The sequence below is a fragment of the Lynx canadensis genome, chromosome F2 (genome assembly GCF_007474595.2).
Source record: "Lynx canadensis isolate LIC74 chromosome F2, mLynCan4.pri.v2, whole genome shotgun sequence".
In the NCBI taxonomy this organism is placed as follows: domain Eukaryota; kingdom Metazoa; phylum Chordata; class Mammalia; order Carnivora; family Felidae; genus Lynx; species Lynx canadensis.
In genome coordinates this window covers 50,039,191-50,065,542 of record NC_044320.2, presented here as the reverse complement: position 1 = coordinate 50,065,542, position 26,352 = coordinate 50,039,191, and the positions used below count along the sequence as shown (strand labels likewise).

General features: G+C 39.1%; 1 protein-coding gene across 1 annotated transcript in view; it reads left to right on the top strand.

Moving 5' to 3' along the window:
- Positions 1 to 14,124: 14,124 nt before the first annotated feature.
- The window catches only part of CA13 (carbonic anhydrase 13), a 34,567-nt gene continuing 22,339 nt past the window's right edge, over positions 14,125 to 26,352 (top strand). Inside the window, exons 1-2 of the mRNA XM_030304027.2 lie at positions 14,125 to 14,272; positions 18,591 to 18,788. Of these exons, the coding sequence (XP_030159887.1) occupies positions 14,236 to 14,272; positions 18,591 to 18,788 (235 nt within the window). The 5' untranslated portion in view covers positions 14,125 to 14,235. The remainder of the gene's footprint in view (positions 14,273 to 18,590; positions 18,789 to 26,352) is intronic.

The following is a 26,352-nucleotide window of genomic DNA, read 5'->3' as shown; positions in this document are numbered from 1 at the left end:
TAGGAAAATCCAGATTTTAAACGCATGTAGAAATACTAACATTCATATATCAATTTATTACTTTCAAGAGTTTAGCCTACACTAAGTATCAAAATAAAGCCATAATTCCACTCTCCTTTTGCACGGAAGATACTAGCTATCAAGGTTCATATTTTAAGCTGTTGACCGGCATTCGCACAACTAGTACTGAACAAAACCAAACTAGGATCTTTGTGGGTTGGCTCTGGGTCAAATTTTCCGCCCAAACAGCCACTTGCCTGCTTATAGGAAGATGAGCCGCTTATACAATAAATCGTGTTATTATGTTAATATTCATCACAAAAAAACTAGGGGATATATTAAGGAAAGAAATAATTACCTGTCAGTGTGTTTATTCAAATATTGTATTCTAAGAGTGACTTTTTTAAAAAAAAATTTAACGTTTATTTCTTGAGAGACAGAGCGTGAGCAGGGAAGGGGTAGAGAGCGAGGGAGACAGAGAATCCGAAGCAGGCTCCAGGATCTGAGCTGTCAGCACAGAGCCTGACGTGGGGCTCAAACTGATGATCAGGACCTGAGCCGAGGTGGGTCGCTTAACCCACCAAGCCGCTCAGGTGCCCCTAAGAGTGACTTTTAAAAAACAACTTAAAATGCTGGTATAAAATACCAGTAATGTGCGGGGGCAAAACCAAAATTACAGAAAATCATCAGAATCTTTTACAAGACCCGAGTTATCCACAAGTACTGAAGCAAATAAGGCAGGTTTAATTATGGTTACTTGAATGTGAAGTTACTGATGTATATGAGGAAGACAAATAGATGTAATAGAATGACATCATGGTGTTTATGAAAACTTATGGGACTGGCTCTTTTATTTGAAATGGTGAGATAAAGATACATCCAGCAAAGAAATAGCATGGTTATACAGGCAAAAGCAGAAGCATTGTATGAGGTGTGAGTGAGAAGTCATGGATTTCTGTTTTACCTTTCTCACCAACCAATAGTGTGATTATGAACAAGTTACTTCATTTCTCTGTGCTTCCCTTTCCCATGTGTAGATGGCCATTCATAGAGTATGCCCACTTCAGAGAATGTCCATTCTGTTCAGCATCCTTTCTGAGGAACCATTCTTCTCCCATTAAGTGGTCCTGGTTGAGCTGATAATTATAGTCCTCCTTGAAAGATTTTCCAACTAGAGCTGGTGAGGAATGCTGTTTCCTGCATTTAGTGTCTTTGTATTGGGATGATGTGAAATTAGGGCTGCTATTAGCCATCTCCTCCAGCAACTTGCAGGAGGCCTGTCTGCAGTGGGAGGGAATGAGGGCAAATTACAAAATAGAATAGATCTGACTGAACAATAGAACACAGGACCCTGATGATGTCATTTGAATCTTTGGATTCAGCCATAGATGCAAGAAAGATCTATCCCTAGACTTCTCAGTTACCTAAGCAAAAACATTGTGTTTTGTTGGCTTCAGTGGTCTGGGGTTATTATTATTTTTTAAAATTGTATCTAAAAGAGTCTTTATTCCTGTCCAACCTACTTCACAAGACTATTGTGCAGAGTTAATAAAATACAAAGCAGGAAAGCATAAGATATTATTAGGACAAAAGAAAGGATCATGCTAATTTTCTAAAAGCTATTTACCTATGAACCAAATGAATCATATATAAAGAAAAAAATAACTTCAAGTTTTCTAATCTTTAAAAATACATGCAAATATCATTTCACATTTTTCCGACAACCTTAAAAATAAAATCATAAGTAGAAAAAACATTTTTCGGAAACACTAGTTTTCCTGTTGAAACTTAGCAATGCAGAGTTCTGTATGCAGATCTGGTCCTCAAAGAACTGTCTTAAAAGTAATTCAACGAGTAAACAGGGATAGTTAGGGGGAATAAGAAAATGAGTGCACACACAAAGAATTACAAACCATTCATAACAAGTCTCATAGCCCTTTACTGGAACAAAGCCAGTCTTGTATAAATGATACGCTATGATAAACTTGTTTTATCGGTTCAACTTTATTCTCCCCAGTGCTCAGTTTCATTTGATCACAATAGTTTGAACACCTAGGCTCTGTGGGAGCTCAGAGAAGTACATGATCATTGCTTTCTCTTAAAGGGAGCACAGTCACCTGGGAGAGACAGATGTGTGCACATGGAGTAATCATTGAAGACAGAAAGTGGTAAGGACTGTGATAAATGCAAAATGATAAATATAAAAATACATTATTTAAGGAAGAAAATAATTTTGCATTCTGGAGACATTCATGTTAAAGTTCTCATCTGACTGTCTTAAAACAGAAATCAAACTACAGTTCAAAGGCCAGATCTAGCCCACTGCTTATTTTTGTACAACCCATGAGCTAAGAAAGGTTTTACATTTTAAAATGGGAGGAAAAATCAAAGTAAGGACAATTTATTGAGACACATAAACATTCTATTAATATTTCAGTGTCTGTAAGTATAATTTGATGGAACACAGCTACACTTATTTGTTTACATATTATATATGATTGCTTTCACACTACAACAGCAGAATTGAGTAGTTGTGACAGAGATTGCGTAGTCTGCAAAGCCTAAAATATTTGCTATCTGGCCCTTTACCAATTTTAAAACTTTTAAAAACTTGACCAACCCATCTTAGAGGATGAGCAGCACGGTGGTGTAACTGGTTGTACTAGTATTAGTATTTTATACTCAAAGCAATACAAGTCTTAGAAGAATGAAGGTCACTTTTCCTCCCAGCATTCTTGGGTATCTAGATCTTTTACATCATGAGTCTGAGTTTCTTTGTCTCTAATGGTTATCGATGGTTTTTATGTGTCTGGGCTGAAAATTGAAGTTTCCAGATATTTTGCAGACATCCCTACCTGGATCTTCCTTAGGGAATGGAAAAGGGAAATGGCTTAATCTTAGGAGAGAAGATGAGCTTCTGGAAATTGAAGAAATGTTCAGGGGAGAGGGTGGTTAACAGTTTTCTGTAAGTGCCTGAGACTTTTGTCCCTCTCGCACATGGCCTGAGGAGAAGTAGCATAAGATCTCTCTACAAACAAGGGTTACAGAAAGGATGGAGCTTTCTGTCTGCAAAGGAAATCTAGGCATTGATATTGACAATTGTAGCAGCCACTGTGATGGACTGCAGACCAAAAAAGTTTCTGTTTTCTGGATTTGGGATAAGCCATTCACTTCCCATGTACTTGAGACTGAGATGAAATTTTTATACCTAGCCCATGTACTCTTCAAGGGCTCATCTATTACTCAGGCGCCTTTGCATCCCCGTGTAGGATTCTCTATTTCCAGTTCATAGGAAATGTGGCATAAACATTTGCTAAATGAAATAAAATTCCCTGAATTATAAACAGGTGAGCAAGGTATTGTAGCCAACATACTAAAAATGACTTTAAAGCTCTATTATCTTTACCATGACAGAAAAATACCTAGAGGAACACTTCTTTTTATCTTCGTGTAGCACTATTCCTTGGAAATGATAGGTGCTCAATAAATATGTTTTTAATTTAATTAAACAGATTTTTATCCAGAGTTATCTCCTAGCCAAGTACCTAGAAATCCTGAAATCCAGTCACAAAGGAATGCTTGTATGTGAAATATTTGAAGGTTAACGGTCAGGGGTGCCTGGGTAGCTCAGTCAGTTAAGGACTCTTGCTTTTAGCTCAGCTCATGATCTCACCATTGTGAGATAAAGTCCTGTCAGGCTCCATGCTGGCAGCACAGAGCCTGCTTGGGATTCTCTGTCTTTCTGTCTCCCTGTGCCCCTCCCCTGCTCACACGTGCAAATGCACATGCCTGCTCTCTCTCTCTCAAAAAAAATTAAAATTAAAATTGAAAAAGAATGGTCAAATGCATAGCACAAAGGCAATAAAAATATTCAAAGGGTACATGAAGTCCTTTCACATTTGTTTTTCAGCTGACATTGTTATGTTCAAAGTCTGCACAGACTAAAGTCAACAGTTTTTGACTCTCATCTTTGTGTTGTTTTATAGCAACCCTGTTGTGCTGAAATCTTACTAAGAATTCCACGGGCATCTATATTTTAATAAAACCAAAAAATGCTGAGGACTAAAAGTTCTCACAAACATTTGGCTCCTTAAAGACTTTTGTTTTTCTTTTGGATTAGAAAAGTCATGAAGAGTCAATGTAGAAATGGAAAATTCAGAAAAGTATAAAGAAGAAAACAAATAACCAGCAATTATTACATTCTGATTTTCCTCTCCATCTACTTTCTCTCATTTGGATTATTGTAATAGCTTCCTATCTGGTTTCCCTGCTTTAATCTCTATGCAAGCCCAGCGGCCAGAGGAATCCTGCTAAAATGTTAATCAGTTCATGTCATTCCTCAGCTCAAAATCCCCGATGTTCCCCACATGATTCAGAATAAAAGCCAAGTTCTTTAAAAGCCTGTGAAGCCATGTGTGACCCCCCCCCCCCACTTTGCTCCCACTGCTTTCTTACTGTTCTATAATCCTGGCCAGGTGTGTTCCTCCTTCTCAACCCTTCTACCCCTAAATATCTGCAAGGCTCCTCTCTCATGTCTTTTCAGATCTTCTCTCAGATGTCTTCTTTTCAGTGAGGGCTTCCATGACTGTAAAGTTCCAAGTCCTCCCACATCCCTTCTCTGCTATCCCATTATTGTCACATAGCCTACCATATATTTATTCATTTTGTTTTTTATCTGTCTGCATGCTAGAATGTAAGCTCCATAAAGGCAGAGCATTCAGGGCACCTGGGTGGCTCAGTCGGTTAAGTGTCCGACTTCTGCTCAGGTCATGATCTTACAGTTCGTGGGTTTGAGCCCCGCATCAGGCTCTGTGCTGACAGCTCAGAGCCTAGAGCCTGCTTCTGATTATGTGTCTCCCTCTTTCTCTCTGTCCCTCCCCCGCTCACATTCTGGCTCTCTCTCTCGAAAATAAACATTAAAAATTAAAAAAAAAAAGGCAGATCTTTCCATCTGGTTTTGTTTGCTACTATATTAGCTTCCTAACGTGTAACAAATCACCCCAAAATTTAGTCACTCACAACAACAACCCTCATTTATTATTTCATAATTTTAGTGGGTATGGAATTCGGGAGGGGTTCTGCTTGACAATTCTGGCTCAGGGTCTTTGCTGAGGGTTCACTTAGATGTTTGCTGGGACTGTAGTCATCTGAAGGCTTGACTGGGGCTGAGGGATCTACTTTCAAAGCAACTCACTCATGTAGCTGCAGGTTGGTGCTGGCTAGTGCCAGGATGCTTGAAATCATCTCCAGGAGGACCTCTCCACAGGACTGTGAAGATATTCTCATGATGTGGAAGCTGGCTACCTCCAGACTAAGTGATCCCAGAGAGCAAGGGAGAAACTGCAATGTCTTTTACGACCTCGACTCAGAAATCACACCCTACCACTTCCATTCTATTTTATTAATTACGTATGCCCATCCTATTCAGTAAGGAAGGAGACTACACAAAGAATTAAATCCCAGGAGGTGAGGATCATTGAAGATTATCTTGGAGGCTGACTAGTACAGCTGCTATATCCCCTGTGCCTAAAACTGCCTAGCATCTAAAGGTAATCTGATAAATATTTGGAATAATGAATAAGTTCCACCACTCAGATTTTCAAAAATATATTTCTTTGCAGCTTTTTTTAGAGCAATTATGCTATGTTATTTATTAAAAATTGGAGTTTCAGGATAAAAATTTATAACCTATAGATACAAACATCTACTTATTAATAAGTATATTGAAAATATATTTATATCTTTCTAAAATTACATCTTTTTGATCTATAATAAGTTATTTCAACTCTCTTCTTAACATTGACATTTCTGTTATTTCTGGATTTTTTTCTAATATAAATACATTGTGATGAACATCTTTGTACATAAATCTTTGAGAAGATCTAATATTTTAGGGAGCATAGTTTAAGAATAAGACCTCAGGTTATGAACACTTAAAGTACTTGATTTAAATTACCAATTGTTTTCAGAAAGACCGTATATTTTACAATTCTACCAACAGTGTGTGAACGTGCCCAGTTCACCATGTCCTTATTGATATGGAGTCTTTATACTTTTTAAGAAGCTGAGATTTTGATTAGGAAGACATAGCATGAAGACCTCTTAACAATTTCTCATCTTTTGAATTTTGTTTCATGTTTATAGCTTAGTTTTCTTTTTTTCTTTTGTCATATTAACTGGTTGTTTAGGAGTTAAAATAGACAAAATTTAGAGGTAAAGGGAGAAAAGAAAAGCAGGAATCGGTATGAGTATTAAATGTTTTTAAATGTTTATTTTTCAGAGAGACAGAGTGCAAGCAGGGGAGGGACAGAGAGAGAGGGAGACACAGGACCTGAAGCAGGCTCCAGGCTCTGAGCTGTCAGTACAAAGCCCGACGCAGGACTTGAAGTCGCAAACTGTGAGATCATGACCTGAACCAAAGTCAGACACTTTACCCACTGAGCCACTCAGGTGCCCCTGATTATTAAATTTATGACTTGTGCAATTGGGTGGATCATGGTGCTATTTAATAAGATAGAGAAAACTGTGGGAGGGAAACTGGGACAGGGAGGAAATAAATAATTCCATTTCAGACACCTTAAGTTGCAGCACTTGGATGCAATTCAGTGGATCTAGAGCTATCCTGCCCAATATAGTAGCCACTCACCACATGTGGCTATCAATCACTTGCATGCACTAGCCTGAACTGAGATATTCTGTTAATAGTAAACTATGCATCAGACTTAAAGACCTAGTAAGACCAAAAAAAAAAAAAAAAAAAAAAGTAAAAGGTATAATTGTGTCAGTTAAGATTCATTCACGAGACAGAAATCATATAATATTTTGAATAGTAAAAGTTGACATAAAGAATTGTTAACTATAACAAGGAATAAGACGTAAGAGAACTGTAAAGAATATCCTTAGGCTAATGGAGAGTCTCTGAGGAAGGACAAACTTGGAAGTTGGCCTCCTCTCCAAGACTGGGATTCAGATCACTGGAGAAGGTGTAGCTGCAGCCCATTGGATGGCAGAGAAGTTCATGGGGTGGCCCAGGCCAGAGCTGGTCCATAGTTGGCAGGCAAGCAGGAAACACCCCTCTGGGGTACAGTGAGCTAAATCTGGCATGCAGGTGTGCAAAGGGACTCAGACATTGGGAACCACCTCTCCAGCAGGGTGGTACACAAGCTAGAGGGCAGTGTCTGTTTCAGAAGCACCATGGGAAACACCATCCATGCTGCAGTCTGCCTGAGGCCGGTGGGCAGGTGTGGAGAGGGAATAGAGGCATCTACTTGCCAGAAGAGGAGCATGAGAGCCGGGGTGTTTGGCGTTTACTTCGGAAGTTACGATGAGAGGGTTACTGAGTTCGGGCTGGGGCTATGAACTTGCTGAGGGACTGCACACTCTTGGTGTGAGGCTGGGCCAGAGCGGCCCTGCATGTCCATCCACACACGTCTCTGCCAGGAGCCCAGCAGGAGCAAGAAGAAAACAAAAATGCAGCACACCAGAACCAGGAAACTGGTCCCTGTCCTGAAATGTCCCTCTACTGAAAAAAGGTTGGCATTGTGCTTGCTGCAAAGAAGAAATTCTTAAAGCTCCATTATCACAGAGCAGATAATGTGTGGTGAACTCAGAACTGAGGAAGAATGCATTGATCACTGACACACTCATTAATATTTTTTATATTGATTCATGTTAAAACAGAAATATCTTGGATATATGGGGTTAAATAAGATCTATCATTAAAACAAATTTTCACTTTTTTAAAACTTATTTTTAATGTAACTAGTTGAAAATTGAAAGTCAAAAATATGGATAACATATGTGACTCACACTACGTTTCTCTTGGATAGTGCTGGAATATATTTCTAAACTAGGTAGATTATGTCCCTAGACGTTGGTGGAAATTCCTAAGAGAAGAGTGTAGAGAGAGAAGAGATCCCGGTAGAAAGTCCCAAACCCTTAAAATTTAAAGGTTGGTTTGATGGTTAATGTTATGTCCCAACTTGACTGGGTCACCGGATGCTCAGATATTTGGTCAGCCATTATCTTGGGTGTTTCTGTGAGGGTGTTTGTCAAATGAAATTAGCATTTCAACCAGTAGACTGAGTAAAGCAGGGTGCTCTCCCTAATGTGGGTGGGTCTTATTCAATCAGTTGAAGATCTGAATAGAATAAAAAGGCTGACCCTCTCCTGAGTAAAGCAGAATTCCTCCTGCCTGACTGCTTTTGAACTTGTACATCGGGTTTTTCCTGCCTTCAGACTTGAACTGAAACATTGGCTCTTCCAAGATCTCGAGCCTGCCAGTCTTCAGCCTGGCATTAGACCATTGACTTTCTCATTTCCAGCTTGCCAACTCATCCTGTGAATCTCAGGACTTGTCAGTTTCCATAATTGTGTGAGCCAATTCTTTATACTAAATCTCTTTTTTATTTTTTATTTTTCCCCACCCCTAAATCTCTTCTTAAACACACACAAACACGCACACACACTCACACACTCACACACACACACACACGCGCGCGCGCATGCACACACACACACACACACATACACACAGTGTGGTTCTTTCTCTCTGGAGAAACCTTACTAATACAGTTGGGTATAGAAGAACCCAAGGAACAGCAGACAGGATGATGGGCAGCAAATGGGAGCAATATGTATGTTCGGGGGGGGGGATTTTTCCCTCTAAAAAGAGGAAATTCTAGAACATACTGGTATGCTGATGGCAATGATTAACAGGAAGTGGAGTTGGTAACTTGTGTTATAAAGGATATAATGGTATGTGTTTGGTGGGAGTAAGAAGTTTTGCTAGGTAATGCTGGTGTATCAAATCTTTGGTGGTAAAATGGTGGTGTCCAGGCAGGGAACTTCTTGGAGCAGGGGTCTATCAAGCCTTTCTTGATGGTGAGATGGGGATTTGGGTACTGCTATTGAGAGAACAGACTGCCCTTTCCTAGAGGACAGAAGAAGGTAGATTAACATTATAAGCACTGATGACAGAATGCCTGTTAACACCCCTGATTTTCTCTGTTGTTATATTTCAAAGAGTTGACAACAGTAGAGTAAAATTGACTTATTTCCAAATCAGCTTATTCCAAGCTAATAACAGTTAATTAAATTATTCGATAGTTGAGTTATTTTGCCCTGAATTATCTAGGCTTTTCAACACTGATCTGACGTCTATACAACTTTATTTCCTTTTAAATAACCTTTTCTCTTTCATGCTTTATCTACTTTTATAATATGCTATAAAATAGGGTGTGATAAATTTCTGTCAGAAGAGTGCATGAGATTAAACAAAAGAACAAAAATGTAGAAGGTAGGGTTTTGACAATGGAGGTTCTTGTCTGACAACACAGGACAAAATGTTTGGCTCCAGTTTCTGAAAGTTATTATCTGAAAAGAGACTTGAGAGGTGATACATTAAAGCTGTCTTTCCAATTCTGGTCTGAGAATTCCCATCTTGGCATGAAACCTAAGTCATTTGGGCAAGTCCTGAAGCCCCTTTGGGAGATTGCATTATGCAATCCTAACCTTAGGATAACTTTAGGAATGGAAACTAAAGAAATCGAAACCCCCATATATCAGCTCCATAAAACCTACACGCTCCACAAGATATCAAATGATAAGACAGTCCTGTGGTTAATAAATTCCAGCTGTGCAAATCACGGGGCTTGAATGAAGGAAATGGTCACAGACTGGGGAGCACCTTGGACTTGGGACTCTGCAGACTGGGGCTATGTCCCTAACTATGTGGCCTGCCTCTCTAGGTAACTGAGGAACCTTGCTCATCTCAGTTTACTACTCAGTAAAAATCAGATGACAATGGCCACTTGGGTTCACATTCAGAGTTTCTTAAAAAGAATCCCTGAAAAAAATGCATCTCAAAGAGAGTCCATATATATGTCCTAATAGAATAAGATTGATTCATACTTTGATAGTTTCTGAATATGTTACCATCCTTAATTAAATATTTTTATGGCTAGAGTTCTAACTTACAAGTGCTGCTCATAACATACAGTGTCTGGTTCACTGAAGAGGAGAGCTGACTTAACCATGCTTTGTGGCAAAGGAAGCTTGAACTGGATCTAATTGTATCGAGAGAGAAGTAGAGCTGATGCACATATGTCTGGTCAGGATTCCTGGGTTCTCTGGTCAGTGTTAATCTTCCTCTACTTGTTTACACTTGATGGTATTGAACCTGGAGACAGGAGCTCTTTGTTAAGGAGAAAATCCACACCTAGCAATAAAGGTTATTTAGCAAACTAATGGCTCATTGATTTGAGAAAGCAGGTTTCTGTTGCCCTAGATGATTTTGGAAAAATTAAAAACCTACAAAAAGTTGTGAGAGTAGTAACATGAGCACCCAAATATCCTTTAGCTAGAGTCTCCAGTTATTGACTGAGACATCTGAGAGTCAGTTGCAAACATAAAGGACTTCAGCCCTATTGCTTTGGCATTTATCTCCTAAAGTATGGCCAGTACCGTCACCACACCTATGCAAATGAACATCAGTTCAATAGTATCACCTATATGCTGTCCATGTTTACATTTCATTGTCCCCAAGGCATGTACTGCACCTTTTTTTCCAACCTAGGATCTAATTGAGGGTCACACATTATGTTTGGCTGTAACATATATTTTTGTTTCTTAATTCCAGGCTGTGGGAATATCCTATTCCCCAGGAACCTTTCACCTGGAAGTTTTAACACCCATTATTGATCCTTGCCTGAACCAAATATTACATTGGCCTTGCAAAAGTTATTGCTTTATAATTCTATCACTTTATCTGTATTTAGTGGCTTGCATTCTCTCATAAAGGAACATTTTTTCTCTTTTTCTTTCAGTATCACTATGGACTCATGGATATTCTGTGGAGTGGAAGTTATAATCTATTACTATCATTATTCTTTTTGATGGCCAAATTGTCCCCAATTTGGCAGCAGGACCTCTTACATGCTACCTCCTGTTTTTCTCTCTCTCTCTCTCTCTCTCTCGTGTGTGTGTGTGTGTGTGTGTGTGTATTTTACATGAGTCCATTAGTATTTTGTGGGTTTATTTTGCCTATTTTTTTAAAAAGACTATTTATTAGAGTAATTTTGAGTTCACAACAAAATTGACAGGAATGTATAGGGAGTTCCCATATACCCTCTACCCCCTGCTCCAACATGGAGGCTAACCTCCTCCATTATCAACTTGTTCTTCCAGAGTCTTTTTTTAATTACAAATGATGACCATACATTGATACATCCTACTCACCCAAAGTTCATAGTTCACCTTAGGGTTCACTGTTGGTGTTTTATAGTCAATAGGTTTGGACAAATGTATAATGACATGTATTCATCATTGTAATAGCATACAGAGTATTTTATTGCCCTAAAAATCCTCTGTGTTCTGCCTACTCAGCACCTGCCTCCCCTCACCCTTCTTGGCAAGCACTGATCTTTGTACTCTCTCTATGGTTTTGCCATTTTCAGTATGTCCTACAGTTGGGATCATACAGTATGTGGTCTTTTCAAATTGGCTTCTTTCACTTACCAATATGGCATTTAAGTTTCCTTCATGTTTTTTCATGGCTTGATAGCTTATTTCCTATTAGTACTAAATAATATTCAGTTGTCTGGAAGTACCATTCACTTACTGAAGGACATCTTGGTTGCTTTCAAGTTCTGGCCATTATGAATAAAGCTGCTATAAGCATCCATATGCAGATTTTTATGTGGACGTAAGTTTTCAACTCATTAGCATAAATACTGAGTAGCATGATAGCTGGATCATATGGTAAGAGTGTGTTTAGTTCTGTAAGAAACCGCCAACTGTTTTCTAAAGCGGCAGTACCTTTTTGCATTCCCATCATGAATGAATGAGAGTTCCTGTTGCTCCACAGCCAACATTTGGTGTTGCTGGTGTTCTGGATTTTTGCTATTCTAGTAGGTGTGGAATAGTATCTCATTTTGTTTTCATTTGATTCATTTGTTTTCATTTGCATTTTCCTGGTGACATATGATGTGGAATGTCTTTCACGTGCTTGTTTGCAATCTGTGTATCTTCTTTGGGAAGATATCTGTTAAGGTCTTTGGGCCATTTTTTAATCAGGTTGTTTTCTTATTGTTGAGTTTTAAGAATTTTTTGTATATTTTGGATAACAGTACTTTATTATATATTTGTATATAAATATATACATATATCTATTTTGTGCTCTGTAGTGAAAGTGAACATAAATAAAACTTTTATTATTGTAAGTTTGGCCACGGGGTGCCTGTGTGGCTCAGTCGTTAAGTGTCCGACTTAGGCTCAGATCACATCTCGTGTCCATGGGTTCAAGCCCTGTGTCAGGCTCTGTGCTGACTGCTCAGAGCCTGGAGCCTGCTTCAGATTCTGTGTCTCCCTCTCTTTCTGCCCCTCCCCTGCTTTGTGCTCTGTCTCTCAAAAATAAATAAATGTTAAAAAATAAAATAAAATAAAGTTTGACTACTACTATACTGGCATAAATGAACCCAACTGTACCAGAGAATATGGAAGAGAAAACTTGGGCTTTCCCTTAGATGTAAGAGGAGCATAAAATTTATTGTACTTATGGCTGTATAAAAACTTTTTTTTCTGTTGCATTCTAACCTCATTAAGAATTACAGAAGCTGGGGCGCCTGGGTGGCGCAGTCGGTTAAGCGTCCGACTTCAGCCAGGTCACGATCTCGCGGTCCGGGAGTTCGAGCCCCGCGTCAGGCTCTGGGCTGATGGCTCAGAGCCTGGAGCCTGTTTCCGATTCTGTGTCTCCCTCTCTCTCTGCCCCTCCCCCGTTCATGCTCTGTCTCTCTCTGTCCGAAAAACAAATAAACGTTGAAAAAAAAAATTTAAAAAAAAGAATTACAGAAGCAGAAGGAGGTGCAGGCTGCACTATGAAGTATTTAGGTCAGGTCTAAAGAATAGTTCAAATTGATCCCTATTTAGTGGTCCCTAAACAATACGGTGGTTACCAAAAGAGGTACCTCCTGGGACTTTCAATTACCACATTAGGCAGCTGCTGTGTGGATTGCAAGAGAAAGTGAAAGATGATAGTTAAACAGCCATCCTTACATCTTTTATGGAAGGTTCATGACCATTAAGAAACTATTTGCATTGGCTTGACCATAAATAACACTGCACAGTTCAATTTGAAATTTCAAATTGACCCAATTCAAACCCTTCTGCAGCCGGAACAGTACTTATAATCCTGGCAGGTCACGGAGTTCTCTTTATTTTTCGCTCTGAGCCCAGAACACCTACTACTCCAGGACAGAAATTCAAGGCTCTGCAGACAGTTCAGCTTTCAGCCATAGGGCAGCAAGCCTACTGTGCATCCAAACCAACGATGGAATGAACACCTTCCTGTCTCTGCTTGGACAAAAGGGCAGCATTATTTCGGGACCAAGAATCAATATTAGATTGGTTCCCTAATTCCTCCAGCCACAGTGAGCAGAGGTGAGAGTCCGGAAGGAGATGGGATGAATGGGCTGGTGCAACCAGGCTGGGTAAGGGAGGGGTCAGGGGTCCTTTTATAGTAAGAAATCTAGGCCCCTTTTGGCTGTGTGACCTGGGAGGGCTACTCAGCTTGTCTTAAGACTCTAGGGCAATTATAGGATCTAGTGGCAAAATGTAGGTAAAAGTCTTAGTTCAGACACTGGCCCATGGTAAGCCTTTAGTAAATAGCAGCTAAATTATTTTTGTAGCTATTACCATTGTCACTATTATTTTGTACTTTAATACCACCACCACCAACGACTTGACTTCATGTCTCCACCAGCAGCCCCTCCCAGCCCGGCAGCTTCAGGCCCAGGTGACTCATTTATTCCCAGGATAGACCTCCAAGCAATACTTTCGGGGGTGACTACTTCTCAGGAGGCAGAAAATCTCCTCTGAAAACTCTTCTCTCGTTCTTCCCTCTTTCCTCCCTTCCTCCCCGCCTCTCTGTCAAACCCACTCTCCTTTTCTGGAGTTCAAGCTGTTAGTGCAAGGGACTCTGGCCCCAGGACCTAGCTCAGCTCCACCGCCCGAGGTCGCCCAGACATGTGCGGGCGCCTTCCTGCACGCCACTGTCCCCTGGCGGACGAAGCCGAGAGCGACCTGGCCCCGGGGTTGTAGCGCACCCCTGCTGCCAGGCGGCGCGGGGCGGACCCGGTCCAGGCTGGCCGCCGCCTTTGCCAACTCGCGCGCCCGCCCGGCTCCGTCCCTCCTCTCGCTGTCCTGCCACATCTTCCTCTGCCTCCCACTCGAGGGACCATGTCGCGGCTCAGCTGGGGATACGGCGAACACAACGGTGAGCGAGGGAGGGCTTTGCTCCAGGGGGCGGCCGTGGGGGACAGACCACACACTGCTGATCTCGCACTTGCGAGAAACTTTTTGGTTCCTCTTTAAATTGAGCAGCTTTCCCCTGAGCCGAATGCAGGAAGTAAAGAGAGGGCTCAGTCTTGTGAAGACAGGAAAAGCGTCTTTTGGAGGGTGTTGGTAGTGAGGGTGAGAGTTGGTGTGTGTTAGCCCTGTGAAGATTCCCCCAGACCACGAAATCTTCGTATATGTCCATTCACTTTCACTTGAAAAGCCGAGGACTTTCCCTAGTAATAACTACTTATCAATTAAAGGCACGGAGATTAGAAGTCTGATGACATACTTTAATGAATCGAGGGCAAGTTCGCTTTCAGTTTTTTGAGTTCATTCGCAGGAAACAAATCATGGAAAACATTTGAAGCTATACTTAAGAAATTTTAATAATTGAATCACAATTCTGATGATTGAAGTTGCCTTCTTGGCAAATGAAATACTGCATATATCTTAATAGTTGTTACTATAAAATATTGCCATGGTAATTTGCAGTTGGTTGACTGGTACTGTTAGCTTTAAGGAGGTCTCAGGTTCTTTCTAAAAAAATAAAGTTATGCTTTGGACCACTTCACTCTTTCTCCCTCTCCCACAATCATCCTTGCATAGATAGAGGATTAGCAAAGGATTATTCAAATTTTAACATGTTGGCAAAAATGGATTTATTGAAGGGAGCAGCGGTAATAATATGTATACTTGTCTTCTTCTATATACTAAATCACCAAAATAACAATTATTTGAAATAACTGCACAGTGAACCAAGAAGCCTTACAGTGAATCAGTGGCAAAATTAGATCTGTGAATAATAATAATAATAATAATAATAATACTTTCCTTGGATTAATGTGCATATTATTGAATAGTACCATATAGTCAAATTTTAGAGTAAGTTTACTTTCACCAAGAAACTTTCACAAAGAAAGCGTTTCAGCTTCATTTCTAATTGCAGCCTTCTTGAGGTTATGATTAACTTGCCAGTTTAAAATGGCAGCAGGTGAAATTTAGAACTTTAATAATAAAACATATAATTTAGGTGAATTTCTTTTTGACTGAGACTGTAATTATAATCTCACACTTTGCTAATTTCTAATTTATGTTTGGGAAAAAAACCCACAAAAAATTTCTTTTAATTTCCCTCTGTGCTGGAATAATTTTAATTTTTGTCATTTCATAGTTACTGGGTGTCAACCGTGCCCTCACAATAGTTAGGAAGAAGAAGGGTCTTTTCAATCAATGAGTACTGATTACTCTTTAATACATTTATTTGTTAGAAAATGTTGGCCCCAGTGAAACTCATCTTCAGAAATGTAAAAAATCTCTTTGAAAAGCCATTACTAAGGAGTGATTTTGTATTTCTGCTAAGAATTGTAGGGCCATTTCCTGGTTTTTGATGCAATAGCTTTCTGAGGACTATGCCTGTAAGTAAATCAACTGTGGCAAAATGCTACTGGAGATGTGTTGTATCCTGACCGGGCAAGTTTAGTTGCTTGTTTTCTGTTTAGGCTGGCAAAAGCAGTGAATGAGCAGATAAAAGGAAATTTAAACAAGGTGTAGTAGCAACAATAAAATGGAACACCAAGAGTTGAGCCATTGGAAGGGGGTATACCACCTTCACCGAATACTTAAAAGTTCTTCCACTAACCTGTGGTAGTTTTATTGGTTTAGTTTAGGGAATGTAGCAGTTACTGAAAACTGCATATCTGTAGATATTTAAAAGTTCTTCAGTCAATGGAAGAATCACCATTTATTTCTACTTAAGAGCTGTGTTTAAATGGGTTTAAAGTTGAATGTTTTGGAAACATTCATTAAAAAGGAGCTTGTTTAAGAGGCAGGAAAATGAACCGACTATAGCGGCTAATAAATAATATCGAGTAATTTATGCAAAACGTTATTATTATTATTTTTAAAATCTTTATTTATTTTTGAGAGAGAGAGAGAGAGACAGAGCGTGAGTGGAGGAGGAACAGAGACAGGGAGACACAGAATCCGAAGCAGGCTTCAGGCCCTGAGCTGTCAGCACAGAGCCTGATGCGGGGCTCGAACTCACAAACGGTGAGATCATGACCTGATGCTGAAGTCAGACGCTTAACCAACTGAGCCACCCAGGCACCCCAAAGCGTTATTATTTTTGTTTTATTTTGGTTTGCCTCTGCTTTTCAAAATTATTCTTGTTATAAAGGACTGGAAATAGGAGAGTAAAGGAATTAGGAGGAGACAGAAACTCTTTCCTAGTTGGAAAAAAGTCAACAACAACATTTCATGATACATGCATCACATATTTGAAATCTAACTCTGGTTAGGTTGACTCATACTTGGTGGCAGTGAAATAGAAAACTTTTTTTCACTTAAAGAAAGGACTAGATTGTACACAGAAAGAGTACTAGAAAGGTAAATGAGAGTACTCAATAAACCAGGAAATGTAATGCCTTCTCTGTAATAAGTAGGCAAAGACTTTTGATGTTCAAGTTGTTTTGAAGTCCAAAATGTCAGATTCCCTAGAGAAGAGCTTTTAAGTTATGTGAATGGTTGTATATTCATGCTTTGAGTTTTTGTAACTGATGCATATGTGAAGGAAAGAGCTTAAGCTTTCTCCTTTGCAAAATTTAAGAGTAATAAGGAGCATTAGATTTAGAGATTGAAGCTGTTGATAATTGCGATGTGTTTGTATTTCTTGAAGTTTCATTCTAAATCTTTAAAAATATTTGTTGTCAGTAACAAATGTTTAATTGTCATGCTGTCTCAGTAACATTTGTTTTAATGTTTATTTATTTATTTTGAGAGAGTGAGAGCGTGCATGCAAGGGGTGGGCCACAGAGAGAGAGAGAGAGACAGAGAGAGAATCCCAAGCAGACTCCACCTTGTCAGAGCATGAAGCTCCATCTCACAAACTGTGAGATCATGGCCCGAGCAGAAATCGAGAGTTGGATGCTCAACCAATTGAGCCACCCAGGCACCCCCAGGCTGTGTCATTTTAATAAGTACTTGAATATTAGAGAAATCAAGTTAGTGAAGTAGGGAAAAGCTTAGTCAGTAGCCCTGTGCTCTGCTGACTTGGTGGTAGCTGTATAAATTGCAGGCATAGTAGACAATAAGAACCTCTAACCTGTAAAGTGACTACGCACACCTGTAAATGACTTAGAGATTTACCTGAAGCTGCAGTCTTGCTGTTGATTTGGGGAGGCAGAACTTGAATCAAGTCTCCCAGAGAAATGAACAGTCTAGACAAGGGAATTGCCTGCTTATTGGTTCATATCAGTTTACCAAACGTGTGTCTGACTTGGGGACTTGTTGCAATTTTGGCTTTTTTGAATAGATGATCAGGATGACCATTTTCCCTTGTGTTGGAATTCAAATATAACATTGGCAAAATAACCACAGAAAGAACTTCAGAAATGTTCAAAGAAAGAAAGAAATTGTTACCTGACTCCGCTGAAGATAATCAACAATATTACATTTCCTGACATGGTGCCACCATTTTATTTGGATTATACTATGTGAAAAATTTACGTATTTCCTTAGTATGCCTGTTGGACATTGGAGGCCTGAGTGACACCTGAAGATACCAGTGAGTGATAGAAGAAAGAAGTAGGGATAGCATTTTTTTTTTAAGTTTATTTATTTATTTTGAGAGAGCAGGGGAGGGGCAGAGAGAGAGACAGAGAGAGAGAATCCCAAGCAGGCTTCACACTGCCAACATGGAGCCCGATGCAGGGCTCGAACCTATGAACCGTGGAATCATGACCTGAGCTAAAATCAAGAGTCAGATGCTTAATCAACTGAGCCACCCAGGCACCTCAGGGATAGCATTTTTAAGAACTGCACCCTTTTTTCGCTACACAGCTTTCTCAGTTTCATTCGTTCTTTCATCTTAAGAACTTGGAGACCTCTGGAGCTACCACAGATCTTTCTTGGAGCTGAGACTAAATCTCATTGTTTTCAATGATCAATTATCCTATTGTTTTTAGTTTGGTGGAAAGGCACCTTTGGAAAGTACTTTTTAACCCTTAAACGGTTTTTGTTGCAAGGGTTAGTTTAATGCTGCAAATGAGTTAAGCAAACCAGGAGGTTTTCATCCTATAATAAAAGCACCCAGCCTTGTAAAAAAAAAAAAAATTAGATGCAAAGGTCGTGAGGATGAAGATCTTATTTTATTAATCCTTTTTATTCCTTCAGCTCAAGCACAGTGCATTGTACTCAACAAATGTTTGGGGAATGAAGTAACTTACTTAATCCTTTTCTTTTGGTCCTATATATTTAAGGTCCTATTCATTGGAATAAATTTTTCCCGATTGCTGATGGGGATCAGCAATCTCCAATTGAGATTAAAACCAAAGAAGTGAAATATGACTCTTCCCTGCGACCTCTGAGTATCAAGTATGATGCAAACTCAGCCAAAATCATCAGTAATAGTGGCCATTCCTTCAGCGTTGACTTCGATGACACAGAAGACAAATCAGGTTGGTTCTTTTTTTTTTGGTTGGGGGTGTGTGTGAGGTGACTGCACTGTGATTTCTTATCTTTCATATTTAAAATACCTATGTATTGTGTGTTCCTTATTAATACTTTGCTAGAACTTGTAATAAAAGTTTTGTTTGACTGTTTCATGGGATAATGTCTTTCATGCTATGAATAAGTCATGGACCAACCAAGTAAAACTTTAGTTTATGTGTTAATTTGATAACCAAATGAGGTAGAAAAAGAGAATTTCCTTAAAATGGACATTGAATCCTTCTTCAAGCATATCAACTGCCCCAAGAATGGATGATATCCAATTTAAAGTTAAGATGAGAGAGAAGATTAGAGAGAATTGAATTTTGGAATAATTCTTAAGGCTTCTGACAAATTATTTTCATTTTTAGTCTAATATTAGGATGATGTTGTATTTGCTCTGTTAATAAAAATATAGTTAAATTATAATTTTTTTTTTACATTTATTTATTTTTGAGAGACAGAGAGAGACAGCATGAGCAGGGGAGGGACAGGGAGGGTGGGAGACACAGAATCAGAAGCAGGCTCCAGGCTCCGAGCTGTCATCATGAAGCCTGATGTAGGGCTCGAACCCACGACCCGTGAGATCATGACCTGAGCCGAAGTCAGACACCCAACCAACTGAGCCACCCTGGCGCCCCAAAAATATAGTTAAGTTATGCAAATCCTAAATTGGAAAAAGATTTTCACTTATTAATTAATCTCAGAATAGGTTCATAATAATATCCTGTATTTATGTGATACTGTATTGTTAGCAAAAATTACAAGCTCATAAAATTTCTTTCTCATATTTGTCAAATTCATAAAAGATACATTTTCATCAGAGCACTGTAAAAAATATACAGAAAAGGATTAACATGCTATTTTTAACTTTCATGGGGAGGAAGGACCTCACTTTAAAAAAAAATTATTTATTTTGAGAGAGAAAGAAAGAGAGAGAGTGGGGGAGGGGAGAGAGAGGGAGAGAGAATCCCATACAGGCTCTGCACTGTTAGTGCAGAGTTCTAACAGTGGGCTCAAACGTGGGCTCAAACCCACGAACTATGAGATCATGACTGAGCTGAAATCAAGAGTTGGATGCTTAACCGACTGAGCCACCCAGGAGCCCCCAGACCTCACTTTTTATATACTATATTCAATTGTCTTTCCTTTAAGCCCTCAGTTTAATGCTTCTGTATTAATAGATATGGTTGATGCAATGGGTAAATTATAAATAGTCCATGGCTTCTGAGTATAAAGGCTTTACCACCCATAATTGTAGTTTGATACTGTTTATGTCTTAAACATAAAAATTTGAGGCTAACCACTCCTGCTGTTACAATAAGAAATGATTAAATTTACATCACCTAAAACTTTAAGTTTTTAATTTATAAATAAATGTAGGCAGCCTTAGTCATAGAAAATTCCTACTCTAATTTGCTTGATGATGATCTAGGTTTCCTTTCTCTCCCTCTCCCTTTTTTCTCCCTCTTCCTTCTGTCTTCCTCTCTCTGCCTCTTTCTCTCTTCCTCTCGTTTTCCTTCTACTTTGAGTTAATCTGGGGGAATCAGCTTATGTTTCCAGATTTGACACTTTGTCTGTGATTGGTAGTGTGTCCCTTCTCCCATATGTGAAGGTCTAGTTCCTATCTAGATCACAATGAAATTACCAGAGTTAATTGGAAATGTCTGTAAAGTACTTTGTACCCCTCTGAGACAGAAACTACATAAATATGGGTCATGATTCTCATTCTTTTTTCTCAAGATAAATAAAAAGAGAATGTTTTGTGGTGATTCTGGGCATTTAATCAGTCAAAAGTAGAAACCACTATAGTTAAATTGTTGTTGATTTTTCTTTTTCTTTGGTAAACTATAAGAAACACAAACTTTCTATAGCAAACCACTTTAATTTGAATAAAACAGTTTCTATTTTGTAAAGAAGCCATTCTTGACCAAAATTAACTCTGAATCCCACCAGTAAGAGGGCAGAGGCACCTGGGTGCCTCCGTTGGTTAAGCCTCTGACTCTTGATTTCAGCTCAGGTCATGATCTCACAGTTCATGGGTTTGAGCCCTGCGTACAGCCCAGCACTGACAGTGTGGAGCTTGCTTAGGATTCTCTCTCTCCCTCTCTCTCTGCCCTCCCCTGTTCAAAATAAATAAATGAACTTAAAAAAAAAAAAAGGAGAGAGAGAAACAACAGGCATGAAACTGTCCTCACGGTCCTTGTAGGACTTCTTTGGCTGGGCAGTTGCATTCCCCATGGTTAACGTCTGGCGAGCCACCCTTTAGAATTTAATAGTCCTTTAAAGAGGGGGTAGGAAGTGATGATATTTTGGGGGAAGAATTCCTCTTGGCCATAGCAGAGGGCAAATAGTAATCTGGTAAAGAAAGACAAGGGCATTCTCACCCTAGCTACTGGTCTGTGTACTCAGACAGGATCTCACCTCTCTGGGAATCTCACCTGACTGGCCCCACAACTCCTCCTGTAACATCCCCGCTTGTCCCATCCAGAGCTCCCCACACTGCATTGTAACTGCTAGCTGGTTCTCTTCCCATTCAGCTGAACGCTCCCTGTGGACAACAGCTCTGTCTGACTCCTGTGTCTAGCATAGTGCCTTGCACACAGTAGGTACTCAATAAATGTGTGTTTAAGTTAAAAACATTTTTTTGGTGTGATGTTTCTTGGAGGATAGAAAATTGATATGGCGGAGTGCGTAGGTGGCCCTGTAGGTAAGTGAAATCAAGAGATTCAGCTCAGGTCATGATCTCACAGTCCTGGTATCGAACCTCGCGTCAGGCTCCGCACTGAACGTGGAGCCTGCTTGAGATTCTCTCTCTCTGCCCCTTCCCAGTGCTTGTACTCTCTCAATAAAAAATAAGTAAATAAAATAAAATAAAAAAGAAAATTGATACAGCATTCCATTTGACACCTAAGTAGTTTAAATTATAATTATTTTTAGGTTTATTTATTTATTTTGAGAGAGACAGACAGCGCGAGTCAAAGAGGGACAGAGAGAGAGGGAGACAGAGAGAGAATCCCAAGCAGGCACCACGCTGCTGGCACAGAGCCTGATGTGGGGCTCAAACCCACAAAACTGTGAGATCATGACCTGAACCAAAACCAAAAGCCTGACCCTTAACCACCTGAGCCACCCCGGTGCCCCTGACATCTAACTAGTTTAAACATTAGTGGATTATTCATTGCTTGAATGTTTAATTATTATTATTATTAAAGTTTTTTTATTTTTGAGAGAGAGAGAGAGAGAGACAGACAGAACGTGAGCAGGAGAGGGGCAGAGAGAGAGGGAAACACAGAATCTGAAGCAGATTCCAGCCTCCAAGCTGTTAGCTCAGACCCTGACCAGGCTCAAACTCATGAACCGTGAGATCATGACCTGAGCTGAAGTCAGAGACTTCACTGACTGAGCCATGCCATTCAGGCGCCCCTGAATGTTTAATCATTAAAGGCTGTTGTAGTGATTGTTACATGTTAATAAATGAAAATTCTTGGAATATAGTAAGTACTTAATAACTATTAATAACAAACTGATAATAATAAGACATAGTAAATAACAGGCCTGTATCCTTTCCATGTGTAAGATATGTTGTGCTGAAATCTTTTAAAGATGTCAAAAGGAAGGAAGCTAGTTTCTTACTGAGAAAGGCCTTGTAGGAAAACCAGTGACATGATGGACTCAATGCTTATTCTTTAATTTTCACCTCTAGAAATTGTCAATTTCTTAGTTACGCTCTAGTTATTTAGTTCTAGTTATCTGGTTCTAGGTAACTGCCTGAAATCAACCAAATTCACAAGATCTGAAATTATACGTTAGAAAAGAGAAAAAACATAAAAAGATATGGGAGAAGGATGCCTTAGTTGTGTGATTCCTCCAAGAACCAAGATCTCCAGGAAACTGAATTGGTAATTTGTGACAATGTATACATTACAAAACTATCATAATGATGTTTCCTTCATTAGGCCTAAGTCCCTTGAGGATAAGGATGACCTTACTCATCATCCCATACTTAGTATTGAACATAGTTGCTAGCCCATAGCAAGGTATTCAGAATTGTTGAATGAATAAGCAGAGAGTAACCTGGTGTGCATATGCTCAGAGCAAAAGAGGCCAGACTTAACGAAGACTTTCCTGGCTCCATAAAGAATTCAGGCCCCACTGACTAGAAGCATTTATGGCTTTGGTCTCTCTCTCTGTCTCTCACAGTATAATCCTGGCAGATTTGTGCCCTTTGGTTCCTCTTTTCCTAGGGTCCAAGCAAAATACATGTGCTATTCATTTAGCTTTGCTTCAGAGAACTGTTTACCACACAGTGATTAGTCTATGACTTTCATTAGATTCATAAGAACATGTTCTCTAGTGGTTCCCAGGTCACTTACTCAGTAGCCATCTTATAAACTGAAGTTTACAGAGACGTGCTTCTACAGGTGAGGTCTCTTGTTTTATGTTTTTAATATTTATTGGTGCAGACACTGTCTTAAGCACTAGAGATACAAGAGAACAAGACAGATTCTGCCTTAGAAGAGTTTGTATCCTGGTGGGATAAACAGTAAATGCATGCATAGACAAGTGTGTTAATTTTTAAATTATTTTCTTTCTGATTTTGTTGCAAGCCTTGGTTACCATTTAAGGCCATTGGCTACAGTGTGGTTTCAGAAAAGAAGCAGTTACCAACAATTTAAGAAAGTCAAACTCAATGGAGTAACATATACATTCTAGTTTCACAACATTGTTGGTCTTTGCAGCATATAACAAATGACAAGGATTCTTTTATTAAGATATTAAAAAGTTCCCAAATTTTAATGGCACTTAACTCTGATTGCTTACTCTCTGTGGACCTCTTGTATGAGTGTTTTATTTGGAATAGATTTTTAAAAAATTCTGAATGAAAGGATAAGTGGACTATATATGTATACCAAGTATGATTTGAGAGAAACAATTACTGTTTTCGGATATAAGATGGAGACAATAATATTTAGTTACTCATCTGGATTACAGAGGAAGGTGAATGATTTGATGCTTGAAAACACTAACTCATTCCCCCTAAAAATAATTTTTGTTGCCATTGTTCATTTTATACTATAGTTATGTTATTTTATTATAGAGTATCTCAAAGTCAGTGATAAATTAACCTTGATATTTTGACTTACTTTTCCCCATCCTGTGGGAAGCTTTCTTCAGAAGAGCTCTGTTCTAAGAGAATGTTTTCTTCACACGTAGACAGTTGCTGATCATGGTCCCAGTTTGGATATTTTATTTTATTATTTTATTATTTTATTTTATTTTATTTTATTTTATTTTATTTATTTTATTTTTAACATTTATTCATTATTTATTGAGAGATAAAGGGAGAGAGAGAATCCCAAGCAGGCTCCATGCTGTCAGCTCAGAGTTGAACATGGAGCTCAAACTCATGAACCATGAGATCATGACCTGAGCCGAAATTAAGAGTTGGACACGTAACCAGCTGAGCCACCCAGGAGCCCCCAGTTTGGATATTTTAATTGAAACACTCACGTGTGGAGTCCAAATATGTAGAGTGTAAGGCAATCTTTGTTGCTTAACTAGCAGAGCTATGCTAATCTGGCTTTAAACCCTGGATTCTGAGCAGGCTTTCCAGAGATCAGCCATTATTCTTGGATGTTTCCCTAACAATGTGTGTTTTTTGGTATCATTTTCTTTCTCCTGAGCCAGCTTATTTGCATCTTCTCCCAAAGTTAATTCCACATTGATTACTCAAGCTCTGTAATCTGCCTTTTATCTGTGAAGGAATGACTTTATGTTTCAGCTCAGGTTTTATGCTACTGCTGCAAGAAAAGAAAGGACAATAGAATTGTTGATTTCTTTTCATTTGGAATGCCACTGTATCCATGCTGTATGGAGTCACTTAGGGAAATTTGCCTTTTAAATTAATTTATCTGTGAATGATCTTTGAAAATGTTTGTTTAAAGACAAATCAAATGTTTTATTCATTCATTCATCGAATATTTATCATACATCTCCTCTGTGATAGGTTCCATGCTAGATGATGGGTACAGCAGTGATCCAGTTGGACAGAGCCTCTGCCCTCCTGAACACTGTCCAGTGGGAGACTCAAAACCCTAACATTACTCTGCTTATAATGGTGTAACGGAAGAGCAAGACTTAGAGTCTGATGTAAATGGTTCTTCTCTTTAACTTTTCAGAGGATTTTGGAAATAGGCATCTTTGGTTATTTAAAAAAAAAAATCTGGATCCAAATAAATCTAAGGGAAGTTCCTACCATTCAATCTTCCAAAAAAAAAAAAAAAAACCCCACAAAATGAATTGCATATGCTCAATTTTTTCCCTTGGCAATTTTGATAATTGTATAAGTCAAAAAGCATCCAGTCCTATCTCCTAATTAAAAATAGACAGACAGATGGACAGATGAACACAAGTATGCATGAGAAAGCTAAAGCCCACAGAGACTTAAGTGAATCTTGAAAGATCACATAATTCAGTTGCTGAGCTGGGACCATTCGCAGGTTTGCTGATTCCAACCACGGTAACTCTTAATCATTGATGTTCAACTTCGCTGAGTCAAATTGAGTAAGGAAGAAATGAGTTCAATTGTACTGGTTAATAGAGGCAGCCATCTGGATCATTTTTCTCCCACAAAAGAGCTCAAAGAGGCGTGTGCCTTAGGCATCCTTACTGCATGTGATACCTCTTAACATCTTTTGCTTCTTTTTTTTTTTTAAATTTTTTAACGTTTATTCATTTTTGAGAGACAGAGAACAAGCAGGGGTGGGGCAGAGAGAGAGGGAGACACAGGATCTGAAGCAGGCTCCAGGCTCTGACCTGTCAGCACAGAGCCCAATGCAGGGCTTGAACTCACAGAATATGAGATTAGACGTGAGCCGAAGTCAGATGCTCAACCAAATGAGCCATCCAGGCGCCCCTTGCTTCTTTTTTAAGTAGACTCCATGCCCAATGTGGAACCTAAACTCATGACCCTGAGATCAAGAGTCACATGCTCTGCTGACTGAGCCAGCCAGGAACCCCATTAACATCTTTTGATTCATATATAAGATGGATCATCCCAGACAAATTTTGAGATTTCTCTCTCTCTCTCTTTATCTCTATCTGTCTACCTATCTGAAATCTCTGAAGAGGAAGGTCATTTAAATCAAACTGTTATTAAGACTGAACCTCATAATCTAACACTTAATTCTACTGGATGTTGGTGGGAGATTAGTAATGTGTATGGTATATTCAATATCCAATGCTGTCTTATCCCCCCATAAACATGCCCAATAAAGATTAATTAGGAGGAGACAGGTTAGAGCTATGTTTTATATTAAGAAGATTTTCTATATACTTAAGATATGATTCTGTTGTCAGAAAAGAGTTAATTTTGCACTGTATTCCAGGTTTCCCTGGGAAGATAGAATTTAAGTACAGAAGATATGCTTACTTGGCCAGTTTTTGTAGTAATCCTAACACAATAAAATAGTAATAATAGCTAACATGTCCAGCATGCTCACTGTGTGCCAGGCAGTGTTAAGTCCTTTG